This window comes from Macrobrachium rosenbergii, chromosome 42, assembly GCF_040412425.1.
Source record: "Macrobrachium rosenbergii isolate ZJJX-2024 chromosome 42, ASM4041242v1, whole genome shotgun sequence".
Classification (NCBI taxonomy): Eukaryota; Metazoa; Arthropoda; class Malacostraca; order Decapoda; family Palaemonidae; genus Macrobrachium; species Macrobrachium rosenbergii.
In genome coordinates this window covers 32355002-32379454 of record NC_089782.1, presented here as the reverse complement: position 1 = coordinate 32379454, position 24453 = coordinate 32355002, and the positions used below count along the sequence as shown (strand labels likewise).

The window sequence follows — 24453 nt, the reverse complement described above, 5'->3', positions numbered from 1 at the left end:
CTTTGTGTTTGACTGTGTCTTGTTGTATCTGCTTACTGGAATACTGTTCTCCAGTGTGGATGTCAGCTTCTGCCAAAGATTTATCTCTTAGATAGAGTGGATTGTGGTGGTAGGTTTCTGTCATATTAGCTGTTATGGCCTAGATCATCGACGGATGGTCTCTTGTTTGTCAGTTTTTCATAAGTTGTATTTTAACGGATCTTTCACGTTCACGATTGATCCCTGATTCCCTTTTTATGCCGAGAGCAACAAATTTGCTGAACAGCAGCACCAATATGCAGTGAATGTCCCTCGCTGTCGAACTACTCATCTCCATAGCTCTGTTATTCCTCGCACCATTGGATTGTAGAACAGCCTCCCTGAGGATGTCGTGCAATTGGAACTTCATGAGTTCAAGCGAAGATTCAGTGCATTATAGTACTGCCCTTTAACAGTTCTACTGTATTGTAATAATTTACTTACAATTTTATTTATTTATTTGTTAGTTTGTTAAATTCAAGTCAGTGGGTCCTTGTGGGCTTGTTCCTTATGAATAGGGTTCATCTTCTGAATAATAATAACTCTACAGAAACGAGCAAAAGGACTATGACAGATCCTTGTTGGACACCCGTATTTATCTCAGATTGTCATGTTAATCCTGCCTCTCTTCTTTCTGATCTTTTGATGATGAGGCATAATCTTGGAACCTTTCATGTAGTTGCTTCATTACAAAAACAGTTTATGTTGTTGACCCCTCAGGCATGCAGCCGAAGTGACGTTGCCTGTTTTATAAAAATACTCAGAGTAGCATGAGTCTTGAAATGGAGAAACAAATCCACAGTTATATATGGGTACTTACATTTCAGATTGAAAAGGGGAATCGAAGATTCCCGGAAGCTCTCAGTAGAGATTTATTTTTAAGGGAAATCGAACAGATTCCCGAAAGCTCTCCGTACAGATTTATTTTTAAATACATTTTCCCAAACATAACTGGATTTGTTTCTGTTACTTATTTTAATGATTTTTCTCAGCCTTTCCTTGAGCGCCATAATTTATAGATTTTAGTGCATCCCCTTTTCCTTTGTATATTATTACGTCCCTTTTCCACTTCCGTTCTTATCTCTTTTTCTCATGCCATCATAAATTCAAGTCACCTTTTCCTTGACTGGCTCTAGCCTTTTTTTTAGCAAATAGTTTGTTATTTCTGATAGCCACGGGGCTTTTCCAATCTCCATCTTCTCAAGGATGCTGTTAGTTTCATCAGATGATATATATTCTTGAGCTAGCTGTTGATGTTTATAGGTGAAAAATTACCGTATGGGTGAGATTGAGTTTATTAAGACAGGTTGTGGATTATTATTATTTTTATCATTCAGAAGATGAACCTTTTTCATATGGAACAAGCGCACCACAGGGGCCATTGACTTGAAATTCAAGCTTCCAAGGAATATGGTGTTCATTTGAAAGAATGAACAGAAGTCAATGAGAAATACAGATGAAGAGATCTTTAGAAAAGAAAAAATAAATTAACGAAATAAGTAAATGGCTAAAAATGTAAGCGAATTCTAAAAATATAAGGGCAGTTGTTTTAGGGTAGTAATGCGTTGCACCATCGCTTGAACTATGGAAGTTCCTGTTGCACAACATCGTCAAGGAAACAGTTCCACCGTCCAGCAGTGTGAGGAATAAAGGACCTCTGGAACTGGGAAGTTTGACAGCGAGGTCCTATTCGGTTACAGTGTATGTTGTGTAACAATATACCAATACAGGCAGTCCCCGGTTTACGACGGGGGTTCCGTTTTTATGCCGCGTCTTAAACCGAAAAATCGTCAAAAATCCTAAGAAAACCTTACTTTTAATGCTTTGGTTGTATTGAAAATGATGTAAACTACATTTTTATTGAGTTTTTCATAAAAAAAAAATCAAAATTTTGATTATTCTGCCGTTTTGGAGCCATATTTCTTCCGTCGGATCGGCGTACGACGCGTCGTAACCCCGGAACATGCGTCGTAAACCGGGAAATAATTTCTGATGAATATATTTGAAAAGCGTCGTAACCTCGGAACGTCGTAAGCCGGACCCGTCATAAACCGGGGACTGCCTGTATACAAAATTCATATACTGGCTCAGAACACAGTAAGGAAGCATGCATTTTAGATGATAGCTGAAACTTGCTGAATTCTCTGAATAATGTGCCATTTCCTTGTTCCAGGGTATTGGTAATAATGTGTGTGAAACTAAAGATGCAGGCTTATCAATATTTGGACCATGCTTGCTGATGCTTCCCAAGATTCAGAACATGACAACTCTCACAACTCCAACACCTGGCATAGTAAGTTGTCGATGGTCATATTTTTAGGATCATGCTGAATATCATTAACACCAGTCCTAGTTGAAGCAAGTTGTTGCTGATAGCTACTGTTGTCTAAGAAAGAACCTATTTTGGAAAAGAACATGTACAGACACTTCCCTACACATGAACGAGTTACGTTCCGAACGGACATTTGTATATGGAATTGTCGTAAGTTGGTCTTCACGCTTATTTAAGTGCAGTATGATGTGAGTTCAAATATAGCACTGTACGTTTTTTCATCCCAAAACGCAATACAGTATTGTACACTGTACATACATACTGTACTTTATAGAGTACAGTACTTTATTATTAATATGAATAATACATAAAACCTAGATAAATTGCAATGATAATACAGTTGTCTCTTGTCAAACCCAATTTCAATTTACAATCGTGTTTGTTCGTATCTCTGAATGTTCGTAACTGGAACGTTCATAAGTAGCGTGGTGTCTGTCCTGTGCTTTGATTCGAGCCTGAATCGTTTATTGACGTCTTAACTTGAATTCTCCTTTCCAGATGGTTTAGAAAGACATGTAGGGGGCAATGCTGGCAGCAGAATTAGGGGTATGGCTACAATGTCTGGCTGCCCAGAGGTTCCCCCAGTTAGTGCTAATCCTGCTGCCAGTGGCCCCCCCTCTAATAGGGCCACCTCACAGTCCCAGACATGCTCCATCTCTCTCAGCCGTAACTACATTGGGGCAGGGCCAAGCGAAAGCGTCGTCATCAGGTGGAAGCTGTCAGATGCCGCTGCGTCTGCCACCGATTGGTTAGGGCTGTACGTTGCCGGTAAGTGTTAGGCCTGTATGTTTTGTGGTCCCTACCTCTGGTTTGACTTCTTATTTTCCTATATGGTAAACCCCCCGTATTCGCGTTCCGACACACCCACTCATGGATTTCTCTATGGAACATATATCAGCATTGTTTGTGGAAAATTCGTCCGTTCGCGGTATTTTTCACTGAGAAATATTCACTAATTACTGTATTTTTTCATATAATTTTCATGACTAAATGCACTTTTTGTGATAAAGCTATTATAATACTCAGGTATAAGCATTTTTAGATTTTTTTTGGTGCTTGAACTATGAAGATAGGCAGTTCTAAGTGTTTTTAGATGGGTTTTAAGTATACGCGGATTTTAGGCATTCGCGGGGAGGTGTGGTAAGCATCCCCGTGAATACAGGGGTTTACTGTAGATAGATATATATTATTTGGAATGGCAAAGATATAAGCTAATTTTAACTGTAGTAAGTATGCAGATAATTAATTTTATCATGAAAATTCTTATATTCCTACCTATTTCTTTCTTCCAAATATAACTCGTTCTTTGATGAATTGCCATTTTCTATACTTCCTCTCCTCATAGAAAATGTTTAGTATGTATTTGTGACAATAGATGGCAGTGTGCATTGTTTACTTCGTGAACTTATAATGTTAGACACTTCCTGAAAAATTCTCTCAAGTTCATAGCTTTCAAAGCATGGAAAAAATACTAAATGTAGAATGTTGCATGAATCGGAATTTTATTCTCTTCTCGTTACCTTTCTAACATCCAAATTAATTCTGTATAATACTGCTTGATTTAAAAATACAATGAAAATAGTGTAATCTGTGACTCCCAAGTCAACTCGGGAATGTAAACACCAGCAAAAATTATTAACCACATATTAAAAACCAACTTAAGAACAATTCAGGATACAAACAGCCGTCCGGAACGTAACTCATTCTTAAGTCGGGTAGTGACTGTACTTGGCTTTTATTCCAGAAATATAAAAAGTTCTTGTGTAACAAATATTTTTTGATGTTTTGAATACATTAAATAGTTAACGTTACACCATTGTTGGTGCCAAACCACATTGTTTAATGTAGTTTGATACTGATCGTGCACGTGTTTAGCTTAGGTTATAGTGGATGGTGACAGAGTTACATTGAAAGAGTTTCTCTTTCCACTCCAGATGAAGCTGACCCCGATAAGTGCTTGGAACAACATCAAGTTAATGGAGAAAGTGAAGGAGAGATTAGCTGTTGCATCAACGTTCCTGCGTTGCTACCAAAAAGTAAGTGTGTTGCCAGTTTCCATATTTTCCTTTGTGATGAGAAATGTCACCACCCGTATTCTCCCTGGGGTTTCGTTTCACTTAGTTGTCAACCAAATAAGTTTAGGTGAGTCTAGATTTAGCCAGCAACTTGATGGCACGGGCTCTTGCTCATGTTCAGGTCTGAAATATTCTGGTGCCCACAGGGGTAGCTCAGACACTCTCACATGAAACTTATCTCTCCATTATATAGCACTTTCTTTTGTGTCAACAGGACCTCACACTTGGAGTTCTTAGTGGCATCCCTTAAGCCCCTAGCTGCAACCCCTTTCATTCCTTTTACTGTACCTCCATTCATATTATCTTTCCCATCTTTCTATCCACCCTCTCTTAACAGTTGTTTCTTTGCGCAAGTGCGAGGTTTTCCTCCCGTCACCCCTTCCAACCCTTTCTACTCTCAATTTCCCTTCCAGCACGGAATGACCTCATAGGGCTCAACACTTGGTTTTGTATGACTATATATTTCATATATTTTCTTTCAGTCTATTTCCTCCATCCCCCACCAGGGGACCAACAGGTACAAACACTCATAGCCATTCAGTCTATTTTTGATAGGAGGTTGTCACATTGCTTTTTGCTTTTTTTTCTGTTGATGAAATTGGTTTGTTTTTTTTTATTTTACTTGATTTTCTTTTGGATGGATGTTGAACGGGGTATGGATGATAGGATAAGGACCTGTGAGGAGAGAGGTTACCGGAATACGGAATTCATTTCAGCTTCCAGAAAGTTGTTTCCTTCATGACTCAATCATCTCACAGGAACTTAATGGAACAGTAAAAGAAATGAATGTTTTTGTAATCATTGTCACACCAGTTTAGTGGAACAGTAAAACAAATTATAATGCTTTTGTAACAAACACTGCTATTTGTAATGTTGCTATCAGTATTTATGAAACCTTCATAGATTGATTGTACAGGGTTGAATAACTCAATACAGTACGTATATTCATTATGGGAATATCGCTGCTTGAGAGATTGGAAAATGATGAAATAAGAAGAGCAGGTTTAGTAAAGACAACAGAGGTGATAAGAGAGTCAAGATTGAGATGGTATGGGCATATGTTAAGGATGGATGTTGAGGAGGGAGCGAAGAGGGCTTGGGAAGAACCTGTTAGAGGAAGAAGATCGAGAGGGAGACAGCGAATCAGATGGCGAGATAAAGTGAAGGAAGATATGGAGAGAGAGAAGAGGTTTGGGGGTGGATGATGCCTTTGACAGAAGGCAGTGGAGAAGGCGCATCAGGTAGCCGACCCCATAACGTAGGGACAACGGTGGGAAAGAAGAGTACGTACATTCATTGTCAGAGTCATTAGCTCTTGTACATTTTTCAAAGGAAGATCTTTTTGGCGTTCAAAAACAGAGAGATCATTTCAGCGTTTCCCTTTCAGATGTTGGGGGCATCATCGTTCGTTATCACCGCAGCAAAGAGAACGGGAGTCTGTGTCTCGGATCGTCAATGGTCTTGCGCGTAGTGAGGCTGAGTGATGGATCTACTTCTGATTCCTCTGAGGATGAGACCATTCATCCAGCCTTGGCTACTCAACGTTGTCTTACTTGCACCAAACTCCTTCACTTTACGCTTGCCAGTGAGTCAGTGGTGTCGTTTGCAACCTTGTACACTATTGTAAGGACACTGAAATTTGTTACTGTAATTATGGAAGAAAATTTCTGTATCACGAGAGTTCATAAATGGTCTAAAGGGTCCACAATAACATAATTGTTAAAGGCACATGTAAAATTTATATAAGCTTTTGAACCCAGAGTAGGGTTTGAAAACTTTTGTAAATTTTACACTAGCCTTTGATAATTATATTATTGTGGACTCTTTAGAACACTGTAATTATTATTATTATTACAGTATATGTAAAAATCTCATGATAGCATCAGTCACTAAAATACAATTTATGTATGCAATTTCATTATATTACTTTTATTATTCGTAGACTTTTGAGTAACGATCGTTCGCTTCTTTGAAACAATTTTCTAAGCATCTTTTTGATATTTATGTTGCTTGAGTATTATGCAGTTACTTTTTTTTATATTAAAATGTAGTTTTTATTTAAAAAGAATATTGCTTGTGAGTACTGTAGTTGAACCATAATAAGCAGTACTATTAGAATTTTGGGATTTTTAAAATTATTTCATTGCAATTTTCCTCAATCAAAGGATTGTTTTATACTACCTTTTATTTATTCATAGGTGCTGTTTCTAAGATATATATATTTTCTCTACTAGATTTGTTGTGGGATTTTAAAAATTATCTAATTGCAATTTTCTGTAATCAGGGGAATGTTTTATGCCACCCTTTGTTTATTGGTAGGGGCTGTTTCTAAGGTATATTTTTGTTTTCTAGATTTGTCAATCAAAGTATTGTGTTCTACTACATTCTGTTTATTCGTAGGGGCCGTTTCTAAGATACACTTTCTTTTCTAGATTTGTCAGCTCATGGATTGCGACGTGGAATGTTTTTCCAGCCCGATCCATACGTTAAACTCCGTATATTACCTGGTGAATCACAAACACTCCTGCCGCACCATGGACAAGAGTCACGCTCTTGTGTGGCAGAGAACACTGTCAATCCCACTTGGAAGAGACAGGTAGGAAGTTCGCCACTTCTTTTTCCCTCTCGTACGGGGTCAGTGCCACCAGTGCACCTCACACAGTGTGCTGTAGGTATTACCTGTGGTTCTTTGCTGCGTCCCTTCGGCTCCTAGCTGCAACCCCTTTCGTTCCTTTTGCTGTACCTCCGTTCGTATTCTTTCTTCCATCTTGCTATCCACCTTCTCCTAACAATTGTTTTGTAGTGCAACTGTGATGTTTTTCTCTTGTTACACCTTTAAAACCTCTTTACTCTCAGTTTCCCTTTCAGTACTGAATGACCTCATAGGTCCCAGCGCTTGGCCTTTGGCCTAAATTCTAGATTCCAATTCCAGTATTTTGAGAGCCACTTTTTTTCTGAGATGTTCTCCTGTATGTAAATTTTTTTTGTTTCCTTCTGACTTTATTGTACTCCCTGATGTTACTTCTTTGATACCTTTAATATTTCTTTTAATATATGCTTTTGCAAATGACTAGACCCTTTATACCACATTAGACTTAAAGTTCATTTTTCAGTAGCGCAAACACAGCAGATAAGGTCCGTAGGTCTTCGTGTGGCAGTGTTGTATAGAATTACTAAAGTCACTTGTAGATAACATAAAATTACTTGGACTTCGGTGTCTTCATCCTTAGGGTAGACAGCTTGAGCAACTTTCATGCCAGCTCTAATAACATGTAGCTGTTGCTTTCATTTTCTACTTTTTGTTAATCAAAAGTAAAAGCTGTAAAAATGGTCAAAAGTATAAAACAAAAATAAATCAAGAAAATGGAAATATTTGGAAATATTGCCCAGAATCTTTCGTGCATTTAGTTTGTGACGACATAGTTTTGTAATTACACAGGGTGCCCCTAAGGTCATGGTGCAGTTTAAAATACTTATAGCTTTGTAACTATACATGATAGAATTTGTGGATAAAAGAAATGACAGACAAAACTTCAGAAGAACAGAAAAACAAGACACATCAAGCTGTCTTATCCCTTTTACAGATTAATTCTATCATGTATAGATACAAAGCTACAAGTATTTTGAATTGCACCATGACTTTAAGGACACCCTGTACAGGCAGTCCTCCGTTATCAGCAGGCTCGGTTCTTGGTGATCCAGTTTTATGGGGCTTGTCTAGCGACGAAAATTGGCAATTTTCAGTGCCGATATGCACTGATTTCCACTTATTGGCGCTGATATCGGGTATTGGCACCAATACATACCTAACAGAGGGGGCCAATAAGCGCTGAAAATCGCCGGTTTTCGCTGCTCATCACGCTGTCGCAACGGAACCCCCGCCGATATCCGGAAACTTCCCGTACTTTACTAACAAGCAAGTACAGGCAGTCCCCGGTTATTGGCGGGGGTTCCGTTCTGAGGGTGTGATGATAATCGGAAATCGGCAATTTTTGGGGCTTCTGCGGCGATTTTCGGCGCCAAAAAGTGCCGATTTTCGGTTGTCAGCGCCTCTGTTAGGCATGTATCGGTGCCAATACCCAATTATCGGCGCCGATAAGTGGAGTTGGGCGATTTTTGGCGCCGAAAATTTGCCGATTTTCGTTGCTAGACAAGTGCTGTAAAACCGGATCGCCGTTAACCGGGAACTGCGTGTAGCTAAACTAGGCTCATGTGATTTTTAATGGTGTTTATAAATATTTGATCGACTTCCGGCTCTGTGATTTTCACGGTCCTTTTGTTTTCCTTGCAGGAGTTCTCCTTTGTAGCCTACATGCATGATATCCTAGAGATTGAATTGAAGGATAAGTTCGCCAAGAGTCGCCCCATCATAAGTCGGTTTCTTGGCCGCCTTACTATTCAAGTGGCTACCCTGAAGGATCGAGTTAGCAGGTAATTGTTTCACTGGTGATCTGAGCGCTAGTTTACCATACTTCCTGGTGTCTCATTACGGGAGTAGTGCCGTCAGTGCACCTCGTGCAGTGCACTGTAGGCATTGCTTAAGATTCTTTGCAGCGTCCCTTCCTTGGCCCCTAGTTGCAACTCCTTTCATTCCTTTTACTGTACCTCCGTTCATGCTCTTTCTTCTGTCTTACTTTCCTCGTCCCTCTCCCTAACAATTGATTCATAGTGCAACTGCGAGGTTTTCCTCCTGTTGCATCTTTCAAACCTTTTTATTGTCAATTTCCGTTTCCGCTCTGAATGACCTCATAGGTCCCAACGCTTGGCCTTTTCCCTAAATTCTATATTCTGTCTATTTCCTGGTGTCAAAGATGCTCCAACCTTGAAGATGCAGAATTTTTAAATGAAAAATGATTAAAGTAAGGTTGCACCACTTATATGAGTTGAAGGCTTTTGGTGTTTCTAGAGCTTTTGACTGTCTCTATCCATTGAAGCATCATGGCTGCAGCCAATACGGCATATTGAATGGTGTGTCGTAATTTTTTCAGTTGTAATTTTAAGAATACTTTCATTATTGCTTTTAATATCCAATAAGCTTTTCAGAAGTTGACATAACACCAAACTGAAAAATTTAATAGCGTACCTTGTAAGGCATATGATATGAACTGTCCAGCTGTGTTTCTCCAGAAATTTCTTGGGCAAAAGTCTCGGTGCATGCAGATGGGTTGGGGGGGTACAATTGGTATATGATTTTAAGACTCTAGCAGTATTGAATGTTGTCTTAAGCAGCAATTTTGTTTTTTTAATTGTAAAGGACAAGCTAAACACCACAATTGGAAATATTAGAAATGCAGAATAACATTTTATCGCAAGGCAACTTGTACACTTCATTCATAGGTCTTATAAAAGAGCTGTGAGTACTGTTTAGCAATGATAACTTTCCTCTGAGGCTAAGGTAAGGCATATGAAAACGGTGAACTTTGGACATAGGACGCACAGTAAGTTTCTGAGACGTTTCAGGACAAAAGCGGCATCTTTGACACAAGAAAATATGTACTTTTATGAAGAGTTGAAACTGATAATGAATGATTCAAATAAAAGATTTTTAGTTGTGATTTTAGTGCCATATGGGTGTGAAGTTGTTGAAATGGAAATATCCTTGATAGACTTTTTGGAAAAGTAATCCTAAGAAATCTGCATGTTTACAGTTGACCCCTTGTATGCGTAGGGGATGTGTACCACTACCCCCCACGAATAGCGTAAATCCGCAAATAGTTAAAACCACTCTAAAAACACTTGTAACCCTATTTTCATAGTTCAGAAAACCCTCTAAAAATGCTTATACCTGAATATTTCAATAGTTTTCTCACAAAAAGTGCATTTAGTCATGAAAATTATATGAAAATACGGTAATTTGTGAATATTTCTCTGTGAAAAATACGGTGAATGGGCGAATTTTCTGCGAGTAATGTATATGTATGTTCCACAGAGAAATCCACAAATGGGTGGAGCCACAAATCTAGAACCACGAATAGGCAGGGGTCCACTGTACAGTAAACCCTCTGTATTCGCAGTCTCACTATTTGTGGACTTGCCTATTCGCGGATTTCTCTGTGCGGACTCGCCTATTCATGGATTTCTCTGTGGAACGTATATACACATTTTCGCGGAAAATTCGCCCATTCGCGGTATTTTTCACTGAGAAATATTTACTAATTACTGTATTTTCATATCATTTTCATGACTAAATGCACTTTGTGATAAAACTATTAAAATACTCAGGTATTAGCATTTTTAGAGGTTTTTTTTTTTTGTGTTTAAACTATCAAAATAGGCAGTTCTAAGTGTTTTTGGGGGTTTTTAAGTATTCGCGGATTTAAGCTATTCGCAGGGCGAGTGCGGTACGCATCCCCCACTAATACGGGACGTTTACTATAATATGAAACTGAGATGTGAAACTTAAATGTCAAGAATATTCCTACAAAGGTGTTGATACTTTTCTGAATACATTTACTCTATTTCAGATATTTTACGAGAAATGAGGGACAATGAAGTGGTTTCATAGAAAGGAAATTCATTACATTTGTGAAGTATTGTGTTATAACTCCTGTAGAAAGTTTTGAAAGTCAAACGGGGATATCTAGGTACTGTTTCTAATGCAAACTTTCTTTCTCTCTTTTATTGCAGTGGCTCAACGGGTATTTTAGATTTTCCCCTGAACAATAAAAATGCTGCGGATTCAGTGACTGGCCACGTATACTTTAGCGTGTCGTTTTCTGTGCTGCCTAACGCCGCAGATCCCTGCACAAGTCACGGCGGGCTTGAGTGCCCGGGAGAGCAAAGTGTCTCGCAGAGTTCGTACAGCACTCCAATGAGTCCTCATGGTGAACAGGAGCTGCTAGCCAATGGCTACATTGACCATAAAAAGAACCACGTAAGAACAGGCGATCACTCTTCGAACAGCACGGCTGGGAAGAGTGGCACGATGGGGGAGGAGGTGGTGGTGAATGGTGAAGTGACTCCAAGTGAAATGGTGGAAAGCAGTAATCAGGAGAGGACCATTGCCAGTAGTAGGGAGAGTGATTACTCTCCCATATGGAAGTATTCTTGTAAAGTTCCTAATTTTGCCAGTAAAGTGCATGTCAGTGATAACAGTGGCGAGGAAGCGATATACGAGACCGTGTATCCGGCGGAAGATTACCACCATACGGAGGGGGATGCCATGACGGTTTGTAACTCCGCGAACAGTGTCAGTGGACGGGTCAGTTGCGATTCTAGTCAGCCAGTAAGTGACGATGACTCTCCACCACCTTTACCCCCAAGAACTAAGTCACTCTTGAAGTTTTTTGACTCGGTGCACCGGCCTCTCGAGCGATCAATGGCAGTCCAGCTTGGTCTTCCGCCCCCGTTCTCGACGGTCGTCAGGAAGCATCCTTACCCCTTGCCAGGCGTGTCGGGAAACGCTTCGGAGCACACCAAAATGCAAGGGGTGAATGCTTCTCCAGAGAAGAAGTCATTGAATGGTGTCAATGAGCCGAGTGTGAGACCAAAATCTGGGCATTTAAGTGCTAGTTCACAATCCAGTTGTGATAGTGAAAGTAGTACAACAAGTATGGGAGGCAGTAAGAAGTTGCCGTATTCTGTTGAAGGATCTTTTTCGTACGACATCGTCGATTTGGACGACGTTTTGCAAATTTCCGAAATCTCTCTCAATCAAATTGATGTAGATAGTCAGTGCCAAGGAACAGTATCTTCATCTCAGGGACTTCATCATCATCACTCATCCTTGCAATCCTCTTCCTGTGCTTCCATGGAAAGCGATCCATCAGAAGAAGTCGCACTTGCCAGACCGGCCTCTCTGCCCAGCAACTTTGAGGAGGAAGGTGCATCTTCGTTACTGGCACCTTCGAGCGACGCGGAAATTGTCGACGGTGACGATGGCGATCATGGTGCAAGCTGTAGCAACGTTGTGGCCCCCTTAGCAACGCCAGAACAAGACACGAGTCTTCTGCAGGAGACTGCGTCCACAGACACACTCTTAGACCATTTTGTGGATGCAGTGGAGGCTGATCCAAGTCATGCTTCTAATAGAGGAGGAGGAGGAGGAACCTGTGTGACTGCTGTGCGCACTCATGTAAATAGTGATAGTAATAGTGGCATCTGTGATAATGGTGCATTGTGTGTTACAAGCTTTAAGCCCCATGGGCGTTCTCTTTCAGAAACTGAAAAGAGCCAAAGTGATTCTATATCTAGTCCTAATGTTAAGAATGACCTTGATTTCATTGCTCAGGAGAATTTACATGCGTCTGAAGGACTTTCCTCTAACGTTGTTAATCAGACACAGTATTTGGAGTCTTCAAGTGAAATAATTCAGAACAGAGAAGAGTTCCAGACCGATCGCACAAGACCAGAAGATGGCCATGATGTGACAGAGAGGACAGCAGCGCTCCGAGTTGCCAGGGAAGGCTCAGTTGCTCGCTCACCGTCCCCAAGATTAAGTGATTCACTCCAAGTGCTCAGCTCGGCCTCCGAATCTATTTCTCCTGTGAGCGGCTCGGTAACTTGCTCTGTGTCTTCCCAGGGAGGGGATGACGCGAGAAGAGGCTCGGAGTCAACTTGTATGGTGATGAGTACTGGGAGTTCCTCTTCAAATTCAGTCTTCACTAGTCCAACAGCAGAGTGTAGTGATATTAATCTAGAGATGTTCTCGTCGGCATCCTGTTCTGCTGACTTGAACATTCCGTCTCACACATCCATCGAGTCCTTATCTGCCAGCCAGGACCACCAAGAGCCCGCAGTGAGACCGCGGAGGGAAGCTCTGCTACAGCCGAGCAGTTCGAACGAAGATGAGGACATTCCTCCTGCTGTGCCTCCACACCGGCCTCAGCAGCATATGTTGAAGGCGTTAGTTCATCCACCCCTCTGTCCCCCTACCCCTACTCATCACGCTAAACCTCAGCCACCGGAGCGCACAACTAGCGACAAGAGGGACAAGGAATTCGTGTTTGCAAAAGAGGACCCCTCAGAGAGGGAGGAGATGAAGAACTTCTCTTCCCAACACCCGAAGCTCTCACGGCAGCCGTCCCTGCAAGACTGGCTCAGGAGGTACCCAAAGGTTGAGGTGGCTTTTGATGAACCACTGCCTCCAAGTAAGTTGAACTGTTCATTTTATTTGGGTTTCAGGGTAATACAGTATTAATAGTAGTAGTAGTGGAACTAGAACATGGAAAAAGCCATGTCACTTTGGAGCAATAAAGCGATTCATCGAAGATACTGAGTCATATCTCCAGCCCAGTAGGTTTGCCTTGAAGCATATGGGCTTGAATAAGGGGTACAATTGGACCAACCCCGTAGGTAGTTAGTGCCATCAGTGCACTGTAGGCATTAATTAAGGTTCTTTGCTGTAACCCCTTTTATTCCTATTACTGTACATCCATTCATATTCCTTCTTCCAGATTCATAGTGTAACTGTGAGGTTCTCCTCTTTTATACTTTTCAAACCATTTTACTGTCAGTTTCAGCGCTGAATGACCTCACAGGCCCCAACACTAGTACTGTAAAGACCCACTAATTGCATACACTGATGGGTAAAACTGAAGACTACTACTGTAGCCTGGTTCCCGCCAGTGGGCGACCATAATATTTACCGCATTTTGCTCATTTTTTTTGGTTTATCATGCCTTATGTTTGTGTTTATGATATATGCAGCCTTTTGTTTATGTTTCTACGTTCATTCCCAAGGGGCTGGTACTAAACACAGTGCCCCTTGTGCAAGTAAACTGATAATTACCAAACCAGAGGGGGTGCAGTAGTAGTCTTCAGTTTTACCCACTGCTGCTCAAGGAACACTTAAGTTTTACCCTTTTGCTAGAAAATTAGGTAGATAGATTCCTTTTCCCCCTTCAAGGATTCTCCGACAAGTCTTGCTATGAGATCATACGCTGTGTTGTGGATCCACCATCTGGTGGCAGTACTTATCAGGAATTATTACGCAGTAGGTAAGAATGTTTAGGAGCTTTTTTTTACATTTAAAAAAAGCTTTTAGTCTGCTTGGCTGAGTGACTGTTTCTCTGGCTTCACTAACCCACCATCCTCATTCAGCGTGGGAGTCGGATAACTTTACCTGTAGGTAAGATTAATCCTAAATAATGAAAGTCTCCATGACAATATTAATTATTTAGATACATACCTACTGTTAAAGTGGAAACTCACCCCACCCCACCTCCCCACATCGTAGTGGGTGTTGAGGAAGAATTCTGATGTGAAAGTAAATATTCTGACACCACCTGGTGGGAAACAGGTTTTTATTGAGTCCATTATTCTTTTTGCTTATTTTGAATGCCGATCGTACTCAGTGGCACGAAGAGGTAAGCCAACTTTAACAGTAGGTAAGTATCCCAATGTTTGGGTGACGCTGATTCAGCAATTTATGTGATAGATCCAAGGTCCAAGGTCAAGGTTATGCTTAGAGGCTAAAGGTGACATAGAAATATAACTGGCTGTAACTTTGAATTGGTGTAAAGGAAGGAAGGAATATAGGATTTAGGCCAAAGGTCAGTTGCTGGGACCTATGAGGTCATTCAGCGCTGAAAGGGAAGTTGAGAGTAGAAAGGTTTGAAAAGGTGCAACAGGAGGAAAACCTCGCAGTTGCACTATGGAATAATTGTCAGGAGAGAGTGGTTAGCAAGATGGAAGACAGAGAATGTGAACTATTATAAAGAATGAAGCCATTCTCAAGAGGTCAGAGATCAAATAGGGATATGCCACCACCTAGGGTTTTTTATGTTTCACAAATATGATCTGTTCTACTTAACTGAAGTCTTCTTGAATTTATTATAAATATTTAAGTACTATAATATTACAGGTCCATTTTTCTCTTGGACGTTATGGGATTGGATTAGAGACAGTCGTTTGTGTGTTCAATTTTTTGTACAGTATGATATGATATCAATACAGTAAGTACTATACATTTCCCCTCCTAAACCACAATACACTGTATGTACAGAATAGGCTCACAAAACAAAATTTGAACTTATAGATGGCAAAGGGAAGCGATGCCATTTGTTTGTATCTGAGTGTTTGTAAGTTGAATGCTTGTAAGTAGGGTGGTGTCTGCAGTTGATAATCAAATCACTATTCTCTAATGGATCCTTTGTTTTTGTTTAAAGATGTCGAGGCACGCAAGGACAGCCATGGCCGAATATTCTTCATCGACCATGTTGCCAAGACCACATCCTGGGAATGGCCCCCACCAAAGTGCTTCTGCACGCGGCCGTTGTTTTTCGTGCCACACGTGGACGGCGACCAAAGGTACGTATGGAGTGTTATTGTTTGAAAAAGATCTCTGTCTTTTGAATGGCAGTATTTTGAACAAGAAAGTCTCTATTTTTTTTAAATGGTACTATCTTTCAGATATATATATTTCACATCGTGAATGAATATGATATGCTCACTTGTCGTGCTTGAAGAATCGATGTACTGTACTGTATTTTGGAAGTATATCAAAAACGTTCAAATTCACTACGGTTTCAAGACCACCTGAAGAGAAGACCAGTTGGTCTTGAAACCGCATTGAATTGGAACGTTTCCAATACACTGCATTTCCAAAATACAACAGGATTTTCATTTGTTTTCATGCGCTTTTGCAGGCGATCATTCTGTGATAGTGCTGAGAGTGAGTGCAGTGAGAGCCAAACCAGCAGTCGAGTCGGGACTCCGGATCCCTCAACGCCAGCATCCGTGGCAAACATGTTACCCGGAGGAGGATGCACTAGTCCGAGCACTTGCGAAGAAGGAGCAGTCGGCCCGTCTCCTCCCCCCCTCCCTACGATGTCGCCACCGCCTTTGGCGTCTGCCTTTGTGGACGAAATGGGTCATAACGACATGAGTTCCAGCCAGCTGTCTGAATCTGGTGCTATAGGATTTTCGAGTATTACCCCGGGGCAAGCGGAGAGCGACGATCGCAGATGGCAGGACAACGGGAGGGATGCAGATGAGATGGACAAAGCTCCCACCCCTCCCCCGCGACCGCAGCACAGACTGCAGAGGCTTACGCCTCCCCTTCCACCACCTCTCCCGCAGCAGTGCCCCCCCACTCCCACACATCACGCTCGTCGTACTCAGCATGCCTCTTCCCTTGAGCAGGTATTTGTTGTCCTTATACGTTTAAATCCCCGTGGAGGGGTGGTGGTGCACTGTAGGCATTACTTAGGGGTCTTCATGGCATCCCTTTGGCCTCTAGTTGCAACCCCTTTCATTCCTTTTACTTTACCTCCATTCATATTCTCTTTCTTCCATCTGACTTTCCACCCTCTCTGACAGTTGCTTCTTAGTGCAACTGCAATGTTTTCCTCCTGTTACACCTTTCAAACCTTCCTACGGTCAATTTCCCTGCCAGCGCTGAATGACCTCGTAGGTCCAAGCACTTGGCCTTTGGTCTAAATTGTATATTCTGTCTATCTGTGTGATGTTTTCTTGATATTATCAAGAGCCAGGAATCTTGAAGTTAAATGTTTGATTGTGAATGGGTTTATGGACTTACTAATGAATTTTTTCCTTTTGTGTCCGCCAGGAGCACTTAGACCGTCATAGTAGAACCATGAGGTTACCTTCCATCCCAGAGAGAACTGTAAAGTTTCAGCGTGTTGAGATTCAGCCAGGAGAGGAACCTCTACCAATTAGTAAGTATAATAAACTACCATCAGTTTTATTTTAGGTATTTAAAAATATTTTCCCTAATGGAAGATTGATGCTGGTGGTCCAGCTACTCTTTAGAGCGTAGAATGCGATGTTGTAGCACTCGGAGATTCGAAACGTTTAATTGCAGCGTAAAATTTCATTCCGTTAGAAATCCAACACTGCAAAATATCCACTTTTATTTTATATTGACCATAAAGTTGAGAGGCGTTTTCTGATAGCAATTAAGTCTTCATTTCCAATGACTTCCTTATGAAATGCAATCAAGCCTTGTGGCATTTGGGTATTTGTTACTGATGAAAGGATATTATTCTAATAGACTGGGAGGCTAGAATTGACAGTCATGGAAGGATCTTCTACATTGATCACGTAAATCGGACAACAACATGGCAGAGACCCTCGAGCAGTGACACGACTCAGACCCAGAGAGCGCAGTCAACTGACCAACTGCAGAGGCAGCAACTGGACAGAAGGTTAGTGTAGCAAGTTTGCGTTCAGCGTTGTTTTTACTACCGTTTTCCATCTTACTTTCCTCTTGGCTTTTGTTTTCACATAGTAATACAGTTTACTATTAAGTAATACAGTTTATTTACTCTATAATTGTGGACTGTTTTTCATGAGATTTTGAATTTCTTAGCAATTGTTTCATAGTGCAACTGCGAGGTTTTCCTCCCGTTACACCTTTCAAACTTTTTACTCTCAGTTGCTCCTTTCATCGTGGAAGGACCCCATAGGTCACAGCGCTCGGCCTTTGGCATAAATTTTATATGCCATCCCATTCTACCGTGTGATTAGTGTGAAGAGGCTTAAGATAGGAAGTTGACCTTATAATAATGTAACTTAGAAAGGAATTAGGTGGTGATAAAATAGGTTTGCCAACAAATGAGGATCTCTTTAATCAAACTTTGCTTGTTCCAAGTATGGTCATCTTCTAAAGTACCAATTGCAGCGAAAGAAAAGGTTATTGTGGAAGGCCAGGGCAAGTAATGCTAATTTTTTTATGTGAACCTGACCTCTCCATTATATAGCATTTACTTCCGCACCAGCGGCAGTGAAAGCTACATAATGGAGAGGTAAGTATTTAAACAATAGATCTTAAATTAATTATTTAGATATTTAATCGTACTCTCTTTCTTCCATCTTATTTTCCACCCACTCCTAACAATTGTTGCATAGAGCAACTGTGACATTTTCCTCTTGTTACCCTTCAAAAACTTCTTACTCTCAATTCCCCGTTCACCACCGAATGACCTCGCCATAGGTCCTAGTGTTTGTATCGTGCTATTTCAAAATGGAAAAGTTATAATGCCATACTTCCCTTTGCTCACGACAGATACCAAAGCATTCGTCGCACAATTACGTCAAGGAAGGTTGAAGCGGAAGACCTTAACATAACAACTGCCTCGGCTGGGACGGCAGCTTCTACCTCTACTCCATCAACACCTGCAGCCACTGCCACCATGCCAGTGGTGTCATTTTCAAGCCCCACTGCTAGTAAGTTCAGCATGTACAGTAGTGGAAAGTATTTTACTAAAGTCAGAGGTCCTTTACTTTTCACACCATTGGACTGTGGAACACTGGACTGCGGAACAGTCTCCCTGAGGATATTGCACAACTGGAACCTCAAAAGTTCAAGCAAAAGTGCAGTGCATTACTACCCTAGAACAATTCTTCTTGTATTTCAATAATTTCCTTATATTTTGATCTATTTAGTGGTTTGTTAATTCATTTTTCTTTTCTAATAACTGATCTTTCTGTATTTACTTTTACCTTCTGTTACTTCTTTAAAGAATGCCTTGTTGGGCTTGCTCCAATGATGAGGGGCTCATCTGAATAATAATAATATAATAATAATAATAATAATAATAATAATAATAATATTAGCAATACATGTAATAGTAATATTAATAATACAGATTCATCTTCTGTGGAAGCTAGAATCACCAACTAGCCTAATATGTTTATAAATAGCATAGATTAAATATAATGCAGTGTCAGGTTATTTTTCTTTCTTGTCGTTAAGTAAGATGATTTCTTTTGAAGACAGTATATATATTGACAATTTGTGATGCAGATAGTTACTCATAGGGTCATACAACTTATAAACAGTAACTGCTCTTGTTACAACTTATAAACAGTAACTGCTCTTGTTACAACTTATAAACAGTAACTGCTCTTGTTATAATTTATATAGAACAGAATGCTTTTAGTTTTGAACTGTGTTGATAAGCAAACTATTGTCTGTCATTAATGATTCCTGAAACATACAGCAGCACATATGATGAATACAATTTAATTTTCCAAATAAAGTGCAAAGCATTGCGCTTTCTTATTTGGTGTACAGTACATTACTGTATAGAGAGAGAGAGAGAGAGTACTCTTAATGTGATACTACATTACAAGAGGTATACATATGCAAATGAGGACCGACCACAAACATGATGTAAAACAAATAAATTGGGATGAATCTTACCTGCTATTAAAGATAGCCTATATCCCTGCACCAATAGTTAACCACAAAATCATTTTAATATTTGTTTAATTTCTGTTCCTGTAGATCCTCCAGAGAGCCCCCTAGTGTCTGCCACCAGCCCCACATCCTTCAGTGAATCATCATCGTCAGCAACCTTGCCAAACATGTCTTCATCTGTTCCGTCCACTTCGTCATCTACCGCGTGTACTTCGTCGTCTACTGCCTTGTCGTCGAGCACTACGTCATCGTCCTCGTCGTCTGCTGCCCATTCCGCTTCAGCTCAGCCTTCCGCTGCACCTATTCCTGGGCCCGTGCCGTCATCGGTATCGTCGTCGTCGGTATCATCAACATCAGCATCGTCGTCAGCGGTGTCAGTGTCGTCTACGGCCACTACAACCACAACGTCAGCATCGTCAGCAACAGCGGGAGCAACCACACTGTCATCTTCATCGTCTTCGTCGTCGGTCAGCAATGAAAGGATAGACTTGCTTCTTCAACTGCCAGCTGTGATGTTCCTCACCAGATCTGATTTCTTCAGCGTCTTGCACATGAACGACGTAAGCGTCACATAGTCTTTAAATTGATACTCCCGTTATGTGTATTTTGTTATGTTTGCAGACGCCACCCTACTTACAGACGAGTTACGTTCTGGACGGCTGTTGGTATGTTGGTTACTGTACTCTTCATGCCTGTTTAAGTACTGTACAGTATGATATAAAATCAACACAGTACTGTACATTTTTTCATCGTAAAACACAGTACAATGTTCGTACAGCAATGTATGCATAGAATAGGGGCGCAGAACGAAATTTGAACTAACTGGCGGCAAAGGGACTTGCCCTGAACACAATTTTAATTTGCAGTCCCATTTATTTGTATCTCGTAATGTTTGCAAGTAGGGTGGTGTCTCTTGATGTTCTTTTATAAGGAAAAGTACTGGAGCAAAGTGAAGTTGAAGGAATTGACCAGCTAGGAGGGAAAGAGACCAAATAGAATAAATGGAAAGTTTATTTTGTAGGCTGCATAGTTACCGTATTCAAATACAGTAGCCCCTCAACTTAGGAGACATTATGGGAGTCAGGCCTTTCTGATAGGTAATGAAGTCAGGTAAATAACAAAGACTGTATTTTATAGCCTGCACTTCATTATTTTCTCAGTCAAATGAAAAATATTTTTCCTACTACACTCCATTATTGAAACTCTCACTTTGTTTATATGTTTACATAAAAGGACTGTCCAAAGATTGTCAGCCCACTTTTGAGACAACTTTACGTAATTTCTAACGAAAGGAAGCAGAGTTTTAAAACCTGTTTGCTTTTTTAGTTTCAAGTAAAATTTTTAAATGCAGTCATTGTTACGTAGAGTAAATATACTGTATGTAAATACCGTATCATAATCAATAGGGGTTGCAAAATATCCAAATTAATACATTTTATAAATTTAGCTGCTTCATGTTTTGAGGAAAATATAAAAATACATGAAATTTTTTAACATATATATGAAATAGCTCATAGGTCACATATAGCCCCATTATTGCAGATTATCGTGGTTTTTGAGTTATCATAAATGACTTGGGTATCTGGTATGTTAAGAGGCTTCACAGAAAGCAGAGAGACAAATAACTAAGTAAGATTTTTAAATATATAACCAATAAAGTAAATAATTTGCCCATCTTCACAGGATGCATATGCCTTGTTTGAAAGGAGTTCATCTCTGCGACACATGATCTCGAGAGTACGGCGTGATCCTGTTGCTTTCACAAGATACCAGCATAACAGGGACCTAGTAAATCTTGTTAATCAATTTGCAGACAAAGACCGCGATTTACCCAGAGGATGGGAGGCAAAATATGATCGTTCTGGAAAGGTACAGTGACATTTCGTCAGGTTATACATAATGACTTTCCCGTAGGGGAGTTACTGTACTGTACCTCTGTTCATATACTCTTTCTTCCATCTTACTGTACACCCTCTCCTAATAATTGTTTCATAGTGCAACTGCGAGGTTTCCCTCCTTTTACACCTTGAAAACCTTATTGCTTTTAATTTTCTTTTCAACACTGAATGACCTCATAGATCCCAGCTCTCGGCCTGTGGCCTGAATTCTGTATTCCTTCCTTCCTTGTACATACTGACTCACTAGAAAATGTCTTCTTGATGGAATTTGTAAGCATGCATAAGCCAGTGGGCATTTACTTCTGAATTATAACTAATAATTAATGGATAATTTGTGGGTTGTGCAATATGAATTACTTTACCTTTCTTTGGAGTTTTCTGATATAATGTTTACTCATTCATGTCAGTTTAGGTAACTGAAGCAACAGTACAAAGTTAAAAGAATTTGATCTTACACAGTGTCATACTCAGAGAACCTTGAAATTTGTCATTGAACGAATAACAGGATGAATTTGTATTAGTTACTGTTGCATAGGAATTGTCTTTCGAGTGTGGTGCTTTTTTCACTGTGCGCTTGAATTTTTCAGCTCTTCTTCATTGATCACTCGAGTAAAACAACTTCATTCATGGACCCAAGATTGCCTATAGATGTGCCATTTGTAAATACTAGTAAGTTGGCAGTACCAAGCGCACACCATCGAAGGTCTCGATCACCAGGGGATGAAGATAATTCTCGGGTAAATATGTTGTACAAAACTTTTTTTCATTGTTAATGCTGAGGTTACAATATTCGCCTATCAGTTAGTACTCAAACAAAAACATAAACACTCTAATTGTACTTAAGAGTATATAAAGTATATATTATATAAAGTATACATTTTTTTCTCGTAGAATAATGATAATGTTGTTATATTGTACTCCTAAAATCCTCATGCCATACACTTTGCATATATCTGTTCAAGTGTACATTCGGCACTAGTGTACCCTTTGATTGAAGGTATTTCAAAAGTATATTAGCTGCTTTTACTTAGTTGATGTTGGGATAGCTTTCTTTTCTATTCTGAAATGCAGTGTTACACATTTTCATTTTGTGGAAAAATTTTTAAAAGTGTAAACTGCTGTTAGTAAATTTTTACTTTTTATACTTCTGTAGAAAACCTCCCATATATTTGCCAACATATAAAATGGATTTTGAAAATTCTAAGATAAGTTTGGTCAAGTAAATACTACTTGAGTGATGCATCTCGGAGTGATTTATTAATTTTTGTTCGTCTCCCCGCAGGTTCCCATTCCTCCTCCGCGACCACCCACGACCATCAGCAGCACTTGCGGAAGCATAGCGTCCCGTGTAACTCCCAACATTCCAACTGCGTACAATGATAAGGTATCATCTGATTTTGTTTCTCTCAAGCAGATTAAGCTCTGTTTCAGCTGTTGTGTTGGGGTGTCACATTCTGTTTCCCTAAGCCTTTGAGTATGTTGGTCCCACTGGGTACAGAGGATAATTGTTGTCGTTATTTTTATTCATCACAAGAAAACATTCAGATAGAATAAGTCAAAGAAACCATAATACTGTATATTAACGAAGTATCCAAATTTGAAACGGGAGAGTATAGTAAAGTGATATTAAAAAAAATAGTGAGTCATTCCGAGGTGAATCTGTTTTCATATTAGAGTTGGATATAATGGAAAATTGACATTGGTCCCTAGCTGCAACACCTTTCATTCTTTTTACTGTACCTCCGTTCATATTCTCTTTCTTCCAACTCACTTTCCACCCTCTCCTAACAATTGATTCTTAGTGCAGCTGCGAAGTTTTCCTTCTGTTACACCTATTGAACCTTTTTACTGTCAGTTTCCGTTTCAGCGCTGAATGACCTCATTGGTCCCAGTACTTGGCTTTTGGCCTAAATTCTATATTCTTTTCTATCTTCCATATGCAGTTAATGATTATGATTAATATCCCCCCCCCCAGGTGGTTGCATGGCTTAGGCAGCCAAACATCATGGACATCTTGAGTGAACGTCACAGTGGTCTTCGCACGTCTCCTGCCCTGAGGGACAAGATTACGGCCATACGGATGGACGGTACCACAGCCTTAGACAGATTAAGTCATGACGTTGATCTGACTATTGTCCTCAGGTTGGTGCCATCAAGAATTTTGAATTATTGTAATGTTGTGAAGCCATGTTGCTTTTTGATGAAGAGTTTGTTGAGTTTCATGTGTTCTGACGGGAACATGAACCAACGCTTTCGCAGAGGGTAGTACCCAGCACAAAATGTGCTAATTACTCCATCTGTGAAAGGGTAGGTTTGTATCCTAGGAAAAAATACAAATTACTTTTCAATTTGGTATTTTACTTCATGTGGAATTGTGTTTGTGTGCAGTACCTAGACGTTGCCACTCACTCAGCACTCAAGTCTTCCGTTATCCTCTTTGTCGACAGCTTGTTTGAGCATGAGATTATGTCGTATGTGCCACCTATGGTGGGTGTGTCTCCTAGAGGGTCACCACAGCCATCACCACAAGCCTCCCCCGGACTAGCACGGGCAAATGCACGCGCACCCGCTCCTTATAGAAGGGACTTTGAAGCCAAACTCAGGAATTTCTATAGAAAACTGGAGAGTAAAGCGTACGGACAAGGCCCTAATAAGTTGAAGTAAGTGTTCCCAAGTTTGTAGCCCCGTGCAGAAGTAATGTTTATTCTTTTTCCTATCATTTTTAAACGAATTAGCAGTAGTGTGTGTCTTTTTCTTGTTGTATTAAAGCAAATTAACAGTGTAAGACTAGTAAATGTTTTTACATGTAATTGATCACCTCTCATTTGGAGCAAGTATGCAATTTCCAAATATTACCTCATGCCAAGCATTGAAAGGGCGGAAAGGGCATATTGGTAACCTGGTGGTGGTTTTGTTTTTCCTCACCCGAGTTTATTTTGCTATTACCCTTCAGAAGAGGAGCAAGTAGATAGATAAAACAAAGTAAAAATAAGATTTTATGCTGCTTGTATCTCATCACAGTAT

The 24453-nt window shown here is 40.2% G+C and overlaps 1 protein-coding gene across 1 annotated transcript in view; it reads left to right on the top strand.

Annotated features, from left to right (window-relative positions):
- LOC136828171 (uncharacterized) overlaps positions 1 to 24453 on the top strand; it is a 36581-nt gene that overhangs the window by 2381 nt on the left and 9747 nt on the right. Inside the window, exons 2-19 of the mRNA XM_067085988.1 lie at positions 2192 to 2311; positions 2849 to 3118; positions 4285 to 4386; positions 5813 to 6010; positions 6858 to 7021; positions 8717 to 8856; positions 11053 to 13514; positions 15534 to 15675; positions 16014 to 16509; positions 16937 to 17045; positions 17381 to 17534; positions 18395 to 18555; positions 19619 to 20091; positions 21215 to 21400; positions 22017 to 22166; positions 22712 to 22813; positions 23405 to 23571; positions 23877 to 24089. Coding sequence (XP_066942089.1) covers positions 2248 to 2311; positions 2849 to 3118; positions 4285 to 4386; positions 5813 to 6010; positions 6858 to 7021; positions 8717 to 8856; positions 11053 to 13514; positions 15534 to 15675; positions 16014 to 16509; positions 16937 to 17045; positions 17381 to 17534; positions 18395 to 18555; positions 19619 to 20091; positions 21215 to 21400; positions 22017 to 22166; positions 22712 to 22813; positions 23405 to 23571; positions 23877 to 24089 — 5753 coding nt within the window. The 5' untranslated portion in view covers positions 2192 to 2247. The remainder of the gene's footprint in view (positions 1 to 2191; positions 2312 to 2848; positions 3119 to 4284; positions 4387 to 5812; positions 6011 to 6857; positions 7022 to 8716; positions 8857 to 11052; positions 13515 to 15533; positions 15676 to 16013; positions 16510 to 16936; positions 17046 to 17380; positions 17535 to 18394; positions 18556 to 19618; positions 20092 to 21214; positions 21401 to 22016; positions 22167 to 22711; positions 22814 to 23404; positions 23572 to 23876; positions 24090 to 24453) is intronic.